General features: G+C 37.2%; 1 protein-coding gene across 1 annotated transcript; it reads left to right on the top strand.

Moving 5' to 3' along the window:
* Positions 1 to 9,313: 9,313 nt before the first annotated feature.
* Positions 9,314 to 11,186, top strand: LOC108753236 (60S ribosomal protein L10). The gene is made up of 4 exons (XM_018494650.1): positions 9,314 to 9,377; positions 9,531 to 9,559; positions 9,905 to 10,210; positions 10,801 to 11,186. Exons 2-4 carry the CDS (start codon positions 9,537 to 9,539, stop codon positions 11,129 to 11,131), a joined length of 660 nt encoding a protein of 219 aa, XP_018350152.1. The 5' UTR covers positions 9,314 to 9,377; positions 9,531 to 9,536; the 3' UTR covers positions 11,132 to 11,186.
* The last annotated feature ends 776 nt before the right edge of the window (positions 11,187 to 11,962 follow it).

Consider the following 11,962-nt stretch of genomic DNA (forward strand, 5'->3'; position numbering starts at 1 on the left):
TTTAAACGCCGCATGCAAATGTAAAACTAAGTTTAAACACGATTTTCTCACATTATCAATTTCTAAATCTAAGAATTCCGATCTTAATTCTAAATCCAAAGCATTAATTTAATTTCCAAATTATAAGTACTAAGGTATTACTTAGTGTACAAAATATTGCTAAATATAAATTTAATTAATCCTATTCGAGTGTGCTTTTTATAGACATCTCCATTCTCTTAGTTAACTCATCCTAACTCTGATAACAATATATCTGCTATCGAATATTAACAAAAGTAATTGCGCGTGCTTATTGGTGCGACCCGAATCTGTAGCTAAATTTACCCAGGGAGCAGTAGAGGCCTTAATATTCTGACCACTTCTTTCATTGACATTCGAGAACACTAGAAGACATCCGACCAGGCACTTTAAGATAAGAAACTTCTTTCCACATACTGTGCAATTGGAATCTGCCGCCGATGAATTGTTCTTAGCATGTGTCCCATCACAGACGAGATACTATTAAAGACCGATATCCTTATGGGAATTGACGTACTTGTGAATATTGAAGTAATTAAGAGTTAAAAACTGTAAATATTGTACTAATTTTATAATTTATTAGTTTAGTGGATGTATGCATTATTTATGCATTTAGAACTCTATAATACTCGATTTTTCTTTAAAATTGTGATTTCAGCACTATCATCAAAGTTTGATTATCAACAGAGATAATAACTGCAGAGAGAAAATTGTAATTTTTCTGCAATACCATCTGATCAAATTTGACCCGGTCCATTTAATTTCAATTTACGCGCGCGTAAATTGAATCGGTAAAAATTTTTTTTTTTCTAGATTGGTACAACCTTCTCTGACATTCGTGTGAAATTTGAGCGGGATACATCAGTTAGTGTGTTTGGCAGCCATTTGTTTACGACGCAAAAAGTTTCTCTGGCGATTTTTACTATGAAAAAAAAAATTGAACAACGAGTTTGCTTGAAATTTTGTGTTTCCAATGGAATTACGGCTACGGAATCATTGAAAATGTTGCAGAAGTGTTTTGGGGAATCTACTCTATCGAGAACGCAAGTATTTGAGTGGCATAAAGCATTCAGTGAGAGTCGTGAGGTCGTAGAAAACTTGTCTCATGCGAGTCGTCCATCCACCTCTCTCTGTTAACGACGATAACATGGAAGAAGTGAAGGAAATTGGGTACGGTCAATAAGGAATACTACTTGGCCGTTTTGAGACGTCTACGTGAAGCAATTCGTCGTAAACGGCCGGATTTGTGGGCAGACAATTCATGGATTTTTCACCACGATAATGCGCCGTCACATTCCAGCCTGATTGTGACTGAATTTTTGGCCAAACACGAAATAAAAGTCATCGCTCAGCCACCGTATTCGCCAGATTTGGCTCCCTGTGACTTTTTTCTGTTTCCGAAACTCAAATATCCGCTCCGGGGAACGCGCCATGAATCGATTGAGGCCATAAAAAGAAATTCGCTGAAGGAACTAAAGGCCATCCCGGCCGAGGCCTATAAGGAGTGTATGGAAAATTGGATTAATCGTTGGCATGCTTGTACTGGCTCAGAAGGAGGCTATTTTGAAGGCGATCATAAAGATTTGTATTAAAATACATAAAATTGTTGTTTTTTTTAACCAGTCCGGGCCAAATTTGATCAGATGGTATATAGAAATTATAACTTTACAAGTATGCATATTTATTTATGGAACATTTATGTAATAAAATCACATGAATTATATAATAACGTATGAACCAAATATTTATGTTAATAATAGCAAATTTATATCAATTGTCGATAATGTCAGCGTTCTTCAATTACCTCCGAACCCTTGGGGGGCTCTTTTTATACCGCCAAAAATTTTTCCAAGGTTGACAGTTTTTAATAGTATCTTGTCAATAGTCCCACGTATCCGCATTCGCGCACACCCATCGACATTCGAATCTTGGCTTAATCCGTTCTCCACGTGGTTACGCAGTGCATGTTGCGTATTTTCGCTATTCTTCCAGCATAGGAAAAGCGGTATCATCAAATGCCCTGAATTATACTTCCGCGTCGGAAAACGAAAAGAGAAACTATCAAAGGGTCTTACGGCATTATATTCATTTGGGGCTCCATGAACGTTTCGAATCCTGTAATGCATGTTCCGTATTAACTGTTACTCGGCATGCCATCGCAAGTTGTCCCGACTGTCCCGAAGTGCTGGAAAGTTTCATCGCTTATCTAGAGAGCGGGAGAGCAACCGTGAAGTGATCCGGAATCCACCCATAGTCGGCGTCTAGTGCCCGGCTTTAGTTAATCAATTGATCGGACAAATACGGTTGAGATCTTTTTCGAGGCGCGAACCGCGAAGCAATTTTAAACCTAGAGTCTCAGGTTAGTTCAAACCAGCAACCAGCCGAACATACCCGGGACGTAACATAATTTTGGTGACAGCGATGGAATACGATAAATTATTCCGCGTCCACTATCCGCAGCTTACCGTTACGAAGCCCTTGCATGATAGCATCCTAGTCGTCTGTGAATAAAAGTCTACCCGGATGGATACCCGCGCGAAAAAGGGGACAAAACTCAACGAGGAGGAGTTAGAGGTGCTGCGCCAGGCGCTCGCAAAACAGGAGGAGCGCCGATATCTTCAGAATCAGGGCGCGATTTTAGACAGAGAGTGCGCAGGAATTGAGAAAGAACGCGAGCTCGAAAAAACGCGATTACAAGCCGAACGCGATATTTTCTCTCGAGATCACGATGCCGAAAGAACATGGCTGTAGGCTGAACGAAGTATACTAGAACAAGATCGCGAAGCTCTAAGAAAAAGAGAGAATGAGCGATCCGTCAATTACCAAACGGAGCGCGAGAAGGAGAACGAGCGAGAAAACGAACTACCGGCAGCGATGATGGTGTTCAATTTGCTTGTCTTGTTTAAAGACGAGATATTTCGGGAGCTCAGTAATGTGGCTTCGCCGCAATGTGGATAAGATAAGGTACCAGATCCTCCCCTCATCCCCTCCGATGAATAATTTAAATTCCATTTAAATCCCAGTCGCATGGATTTCTTCATGGAGAGAATACAACAAAACTATCGCCCAAAGTTTCTTCCGCAAAGTCACGGAAAGCGTGCTCTTTTTCGACGGATATAATATCTCGTTACCGCAGTTCGAGCTTGGCGCCGCAAAGAAATCATTCCTCCTTCATCCGAAAGAAATCTAACAAAAATACTAATAAATAAACTACGAGAGCGTGCCTATTATGCCGTAGAGGACGAGCCATGCGATACAATAATCCAACCTCCCAATAGACCTCCTGAACGGGGCCTTTGAGTCACCCAAGACGATTGATCAATACCGCAGTGAATTAAGCATTTGTTACATCCAACAGAATGAGCATATGTTAGATTACATTAGTCGGGTTAAAGATTTGCGTACCGCGATTCTCAATTCCGAGCGCTGCTCAAGGGGAACGCTACAGATTGTTTCCAAGGTGGACGCCCTCACCGCAAGATCATTCTGCGAGGGCCTTCCCCTTCAATATCGCCTACAAATGAAAGCGGAACATTATGAGAACTTGTTTGAGGCCTTTTTTGCACGACTAAATTCCTCGCGAAGCGAGAGGAGCTTGATAAACAAAGGTACGATTTTCGGAATGCGCGTGAGGATTGCAAAATCTCCACAAACCCAATCCATCAACCTCTCGCACACTCAACGTCAGAAGGCGCCAAGCCCCCACCCACTAGGCATTACCCTTTTACATGATCACGATCATACGATACCGCGCCGTTCAGATACTTTCAGACAGCAAAACTATCCGCAAAGCGCCGAAGCGCGCAGAATTGGAGATGCGACCGAAGCCGGGTCAGAAACACATCCGCGCGCCAATAAAACAACGATCATCCCGTTAAATGGTGCCGTTATTGTAAAAACGCGGGGCACGAAATCGAAGAATGTAGGAAACGTGAATACAACAATTCTCGTGTCGGAGGCCTCCCGAGGCAATCGGACGAGCCTCGGGCGGCGACACCGCGAGAGCGAGAACGTCCAATAAGAGCGATAGAAATGCAAGCGACCAAGTCAGTGGAGCACGAATCGCGGTCCTAAATCCTAACGCCTTCTCCCACGCTTCCCTTGTAACAATATCCGCCGACGGCTTGCTACGCGACGCTGAATTCATGATCGATACCGGCGCCACGCCGAATATTGTAAAAAAGTGTAACCTATGCCCTGGAACGCAAATCCAAACAGACTGTTGCTTAGCGGAATAATGGAGGGAAACATAAAAACTCTCGAATCTATCGACGTTTATGTCACAGGACATCCGGTAACCCTCCAAATCATAACGGACGATTTCCCCATCATACAGGAAGGAATCTTAGGATTCGATTTCCTGCGGGGCGCCACAAAAATAGAAAAAAAAATAGATTTGCGAAACGATTAATTGCCTGGCAAAATACAGTAATACCGCTTTTACAGTACGACACGGTAATCATTCCATCAAGTCTCCGCAACAATAGCTATCCGCGTTGTAAACTCGACCTTAGCGAAAGGGTACATTCCACGGATTGATCTCGGTGATGGCATCTACTTAAGAGATGCTCTAGTCACTAACCGTAACGGAAGAGCTTTTATCGAAATAATTAATACAAGTAAAAACGACTGAGAATTAGAAATTCCAGTAATACGGCTTGGAGAAATAGAGTTCATTTCCTCACAATCCGGAATTCGTATTAGACGACGTGTCTAATACTTCGACCCTAGGGCTTAAAGTTCCACGCGATGGAATGTGTATAAAAACGCGTCAAGTAGCTCCGATCTCCGTAGAGAACGCGCTTAGGCCACCCCGCATAACGCAGATAAAGAATCTTTTAAGATTCGACCATCTAAACTCAGAAGAAACGAACCACGTCGAGAAAATCATAAGTAAACACAGCGACTTTTTCCAAATTCCATCCGACAAACTCGGATACACGAAAGCAGAATACTAAAACACAGAATTATCATTACTGATAACTAATCAATTTATACCAAGCAATATCGATATCTCCCAATCCATAAAGAAGAAATAGATAAGCAAATAAAAACTCTCTTAAATAACGACATCGTTTCCCTCTCAGACTCTCCTTACAATCCTTCTCTCTGGGTGATCACAAAAAACCGGACTCTCTAGGTAACAAGAGATGGCAGATGGTGATAGATTTTCGCGCGTTAAATGAGAAAACAATCAGTGACGCGTACTCTCCAATATCACCGAAATACCAATTCGATAGTGATAAATATTTCAGCGTTTTTGGGCTTCGGGCTTCCACCAAATACCAATGCATGAGTCTGACGCACCGAAAACGGCTTTTTCTACACCCTATGGGCACATACTGTTTGGACTAAAAAACGTTCCAGCGACGTTTCAAACACTCATGGATCAGACTTTGTCCGGCTTATAAGGAGTAGAATTATTTGTATATCTAGACGACATAGTATTGTACGCGAGCTTATTGCAAGAGCACGAAACTAAATTTAATAAATTAGCCGAAAGACTACGAAAAGTAAATTTTAAACTCCAACCAGATAAATGCGAGTACCTGTGCAAAGAAGTCATATATCTAGGGCATATAATCAGCAAGGACAGCGTCAAGCCGGATCCAAAAAAAATACAAGCAGTCGAGAATTTTCCAAGGCCTCGTTGCCTGAAAGTCATAAAACAGTTTTTAGGCCTGGCCGGTTACTTCTTGCCGGATTTTTCCAAAACAGCCCGTCTGTTAACCAACTTGCTTAAGAAAGGCACAGAATTCCAATGGTCTGACGCGCATGAACAAGCATTTATGCTACTAAAAAACTTGCTATATTCGGAATCATTACTCCAATACCTAGACTTTACCGTTCATAGTGACCATCGATGCATCGAAATATGCTATCCTTAGTCAGGATGAGATAGGAAGAGATAAACCTATCACATATGCGTCGCGCCTCTTAAACGCTGCCGAACAAAACTACTCGACAATCGAAAAAGAACTCCTAGCGATAGTGTATAGCGTAAACTATTTCCGACCATATCTGTATGGCCGAAGATTTATCTTGGTGACAGACCACAAACCTTTAGTTTGACTAGAATCAGTAAAAGATCCTACGCCCAGACTTGTGTGTTGAAGGTTCAAACTTGCGGAATATGAATATAAGATTGTTTATAAAGCCGGAAAAATAAACTTGAACGCCAATGCGCTGTCGAGAAATCCAGTGATCGAGTTAACTGCGGAAAAAATCGTTACAAAAATCAACGACCATAAACTCTTGTTCCTCCTCGCGAAAATCCAGACTTTTCACTACCTGACACCTCCAACCTTCCCTATCATCTCAACGCTTTAAAGTACGAGAAGTACGCGACAACTTCACACCATGCATAAAGACAATCTTGTAATTTTCATAGACACAGTATATACAGTACCGCAACTCTCTGTCGGCACCTTTGATGTTAGTGTTGGCCAAAATGGAGTGCGCATGCGTGAAATAAATAAGTTACCATGGTTACCACCTAAACTTTTTTCTCTCTTCATCCTTTTTTTACTCTGTCGAAATTCCTCGCAAAACTCACTAGATTTATTCGCATCGCAATCCAACGAATTCGTTGAAGTGAGTGCTTATAGAAACATATTGGAGTATATTAGAGCATGCGACGCGAATAAACCTAATATTGCAATAAAATAATTTAAACTTTATGAAAATTAATAAAAATAAATTGTAAATATATTGAAAAATAAAGAAAAAATATAGAAAAATTAGGAAAACTATTAAATTAACTTAAAAATGTATATTTATATAAAGAAATATTATGCAATTATATATCTATGAAAATGTTATGAGAAAGCTGAGATATAAAAGAAATTTATATATCCAAAAAATAAGTTTAAAATACAATAAATAAAAAGAAATCCTTTTTGCTTGAGTTTCTATGTTTCTACATTTTGTTCACTTTTTTATTTTATCACTTTTTCATAAAACTTAGACCAATCTCTGGAAGTTTCTCACACAACATTTCATCAAATAGACAATACACGTAATACTTCTCTAAATTTCTACTCTGAACCATGTATGCTTGAAAGACAAATGTTTAAGTGAAACATTGAAACGCTTATTTAAATAAAGAGAGAAAGAGAGAAAAAAGAGAGAAGAATAAAAAAAGGAGGCAAAGAGACGGGGCAACTTACTTATTTCACGCATGCGCACTCCATTTTGGCCAACATAAAATCAAGAGAGTTGCGCTACTGTATATACTGTGCTACTACTCTGCCTCTTTTCTACGTTTTTCCGTGGGCGTTCCTAAACAACTCCTTCCATTGATCGCATCTGGGAGAAGTGTCAGGTACGTCTCTAGAGGTTTACTGTCTGCGCTCCAAGTCTGTTCAAAATTTATTACTGAACAAAATGAGATTGTCACAAACGTGACACGTGCAAAGATCCATTCGGTAAATTTAGGTCATGTGACTTGTAGAGAAGAAAGCAGAGGATGCGTTATTCATTACATAAATGTATGCACCCGAAACGTCAAACGATGAGAATCGAGCATTGTGAGCATAATATTCACCAAAAATAGGTCACATGATCAAAATTGACGAATAGCAATCTGACGATGCTTAACGTTCGACGCTTAAAGATACATTTTTACGTGCTGCTAAAATAAGCAATTAGAGTGACAGATTTGTCGTTATTCAGCGGTTGAAATTTGAACAATTTCAACTACAAGCGTCAAACGTTCAAATTGACAGTGCTGACATATTGTATCGATCGTGTTAACCACCGTTGACTGCGATATACATAATCTAATTTATTCTTTTTTTATTGCTGATTTAGATGATTTGATGCAATCAGAATAATCTAATAACTGTTTAATTCAGCGTATTAATATTGCAAATGATACATGAAAAATAAACAACATATCGAATCTGTCGCTCAAATGTCAAATTTAACGCTTCTTGTCTTTTTTCATGTATAAAATTGTCGCTCTAAAGGTGCCGTCATATGTGGCGTAACTTGCGTAAGCGTAACTTGCACCGACTAATCATATTGTTTCACTTGAACATCAGTTTCTGTCTAATTACTTTATGCTTTTTACGCTATTTTGTTATTACGCCGAAACATGATGGAACCACTATGCGTAGAATCCAATTTCTGGTTCATTTTATTCTAAAAAAATGCACATGGGTTCAATTTTGCAACAGTACAATTATAGAAGTCGTGCGTCCTTTTGCATCACGTGGATAGTCTAAACTAGTCAAAACCCATGTGGAACAGTACAATTATAGACCTCATTTTGCCTGTGACAGATTTCCTAACCTCAATAGTCATCAACTTTAATGCTTAATATCTCGGATCACAGGCCAGAGCGATGGATTTTTTTCAGATTCTTTTATTTTATATAAAAACGCGTTGAATAAGAGTGGTCTTGCATAACTTTTTGATTTTAACAATTCATTCGATCATCCGCTCATATGTACGCGATGGAAAGGTGCCGGTTCCCCATGAGGCATACTTTTCGAGATGCGTAGGTTACGAAAACCAATCATAAATTTGTTTAACATTTCTGTTAGAGTGTACAACAGAAATTCTGATCAGCAATTGGTCGCATTTCTCTAAACTTCCGTAAAATACGTAAATACAATGTAAATCCCAGTTTTTCAGAATGGCTTATTTTAAATAAAATATAACTATTCTAGTAATATTACTACATATGCAGATAATATTACTAGTAATATTACTTACAGTAATATTACTTACAGTAATATTACTACATACGCTTCATGTGACGGCACCCTAATAAGGTTTGTTCGCGTCGCATGTATCAGTATGTTCCAATGTTTGCTATAGCTTCTATCCAATTTAATGAGTGCGTTAGAATGAGTAAATGCTATAGTAGGAGCATTTTAGAACATGTTAGAGCATGCGACGTGAACAAACTTATAGGGTGTGGTCGAGTTGTTACTACGAATGCTTCGAAGCATTTGATGAACCAATCGCAAGAAAGAATTTTACTAATTGATTAATCAATGCTTTGAAGCATTCATAGCGGCAACTTGACCGCACGCATTGGATGCATTTAGAACGTCAACCGCTTATTGAGCGCTTAATAAGCTCTTTTATCTGATTGGCATATTCTATTAGACCCTAAAATATAGACCAATCGAATAAAAGAGCTCACTGAGCGCTTAGTGAGCGGTTGTCGTTCTGAATGCACCCATAGTTTTGCGACAAAAGTCGTCATGTAATCTTTTTTGTCGCTGAAACGGCCAGTTTGAGCAGCTCGTGAAAATACACCTTGACGCTGCTATGTAAAGATACCTTTATTACTTCTTTCTTTCTTTCATTTTCCTTTTTTCATATGGTTAGCTTTACTTGAGTTGGTGAGATATTGCATTTGTTAATCCGTCGTTTTCTTTCGACATCGTAATATATATTAAGTGTTTCCATGCATGCTGAATTCTTTTGAATTATTCTCGACACGTTGGTTTATGTATTTCTAGTGTTCCTTTATACAAATTTAATTTAATTTGCAGGTTAAAATGGGCCGTCGACCAGCAAGATGGTACGTAATGGAATTTTTAATTCGTTGGATTCATCAATTTTAAATATATATCTTGTCAATAAATTTTGTAACATTTTTTTTCGACATTATAGTATTTTGATACAAAAGACTCATGAATGTTATATTCTCTGTATCATATAATTAACTATGTTTTTGGACAGTTATCCACATTTTAAATAAAAATTTGCAATTTGCGTTACACAATGACAATAAAAATGCATTGTAATTCTAATTTAATATTACAATTTTATTAATACAAATTCTCAATATTGAAATTTAATATTGAAGAATATCAAAATGTGTGATAAAGAGCGTTGTTACATTTGAGAATTTTTTTATTTTTAGTTATCGGTATTGTAAAAATAAGCCATATCCGAAATCCAGATTCTGTCGTGGTGTGCCGGACCCAAAGATCCGCATTTTCGATCTTGGAAAGAAAAAAGCATCTGTCGAGGACTTTCCATTGTGCGTGCACTTAGTATCAGATGAATATGAACAACTCAGTTCTGAGGCCTTAGAAGCCGGACGTATTTGTGCTAACAAATACATGGTAAAGAATGCTGGAAAAGATCAATTTCATATTCGTATGAGACTCCATCCGTTCCATGTCATCCGTATCAATAAAATGTTATCGTGTGCTGGAGCTGATAGGTATGTAATTTCATAATGTAAGGTAATAGAATTTTTACTTAGAAATATATGTTTCGAAAGGAGAGTACAACTTTTTTTACATTCTGGAAATATTTTATTTTTACATTTTCTTATGTATTTTTTAAAATGGAAACTGAAAATTAATACAATAATTATGTTATATCCAAGGAAAAAATTGATATATTAAAATAATGTTAATAATTCTTAATTACATTATTATAAAATTGTCAATTTTTTTGTTTATTTAAAAAAAATTATCAATGTTTCAGTTTATTTAAAAAAAAATTGGATCAACACACTTTGAATTAATTTTTAAATGTTTGAAGCATTTTGTATATATATATGATTTCATAACAATGTGAATAAGAATCTTATTCTATATTTCAATGTATTTTTCTTTGAGTAGCGTCATTTCTATGATAGTTCTTGGTTTCTATGAAGAAAAATATATAAAATGTAGGAATAAAACGATCCCTGAATGGTTGCGAAAAAGTCAAAGTTATATCAGTTTGTAATATAATTTTGATTTCTATCCTATGATCTAACATGTAATTATCTCTGAAATTTCTGAAATCCAAATTGTTTTGTAGGCTTCAAACTGGAATGAGAGGTGCCTTTGGTAAGCCTCAAGGTACTGTAGCCAGAGTACATATTGGTCAGCCCATTATGAGCGTGCGTTCTTCTGATCGTCACAAGGCGGCTGTCATTGAAGCTCTGCGACGTGCCAAGTTCAAGTTCCCTGGTCGCCAAAAGATTTATGTATCGAAGAAATGGGGTTTTACGAAATATGATCGTACCGAATACGAGGAACTGAAAGTGGCAGGCCGTCTTGCCCCAGACGGTTGCAATGTCAAGTATCTACCAGAGCATGGACCCCTCGAAGAGTGGAAAAAGTTCAGGAAAGTACTTGCTGCAGCTTGAATAAACATGCAACATTTTGGATATTGAATTGAATAAAATATATAATCAGAAAAAAGAGAGTATATATATTTACTAAAGATCCTAGAATAACCTAAAATGTAATATCTAGAATTATTTCCTATTTCTATATGAAAGTTGGGCTAATACCGGTTCCTACTACATTAAAAAAAAATGTTTAATTAACATAATTTTATATTGAAGAATATGGTTTATTCGATAAAACGAATAAAAATTAGAAATACTCATAAAAAAATATTTTAAAGAATGGTAAACTTGAATGAATAAGTTTGACAATCTATTTGAAATTTATATGTTCTCAGATTTATTACCCAACGTCAAATTTATATATCTAATTGAATCTCATAAAAAATAAAAATTAATAAATTCCGAATGGGAGAACTTCTATTATGTAATGTCAATTTGTACGTAAATAAATTGAAGATTTTTTATTATCTAAGAAATGAGACATTATATATAATGTTTCCTTTTTACAAGGCATTATCCCAGTCTTGATAATTTGATAAATTGTGTACATATATATATATATATATACACACACACATCCATACACGTGTGCGTGCGTGCGTGTACACATACAGGATGTCCCGAAAGTTTTTGCCAATCGCTTTTGTGTAGATACAGCGAACTAAACTGAGTCAAAAAATCCTCTACTATTTTGCAATTTTCGCAGTATTCAAGACCAATATTTGGCAATTTTTAGTAATTAATATCTTGTTAACTATTGCGAAAATTGCAAAATGGTAGAAGACTTTTCGACTTTTTAGTTTAGTTCTATACTCTACACAAAAGCGATTGGCAAAAACTTCCGAG

The sequence above is a fragment of the Trachymyrmex septentrionalis genome, unplaced genomic scaffold (genome assembly GCF_001594115.1).
Source record: "Trachymyrmex septentrionalis isolate Tsep2-gDNA-1 unplaced genomic scaffold, Tsep1.0 scaffold67, whole genome shotgun sequence".
NCBI lineage: Eukaryota > Metazoa > Arthropoda > Insecta > Hymenoptera > Formicidae > Trachymyrmex > Trachymyrmex septentrionalis.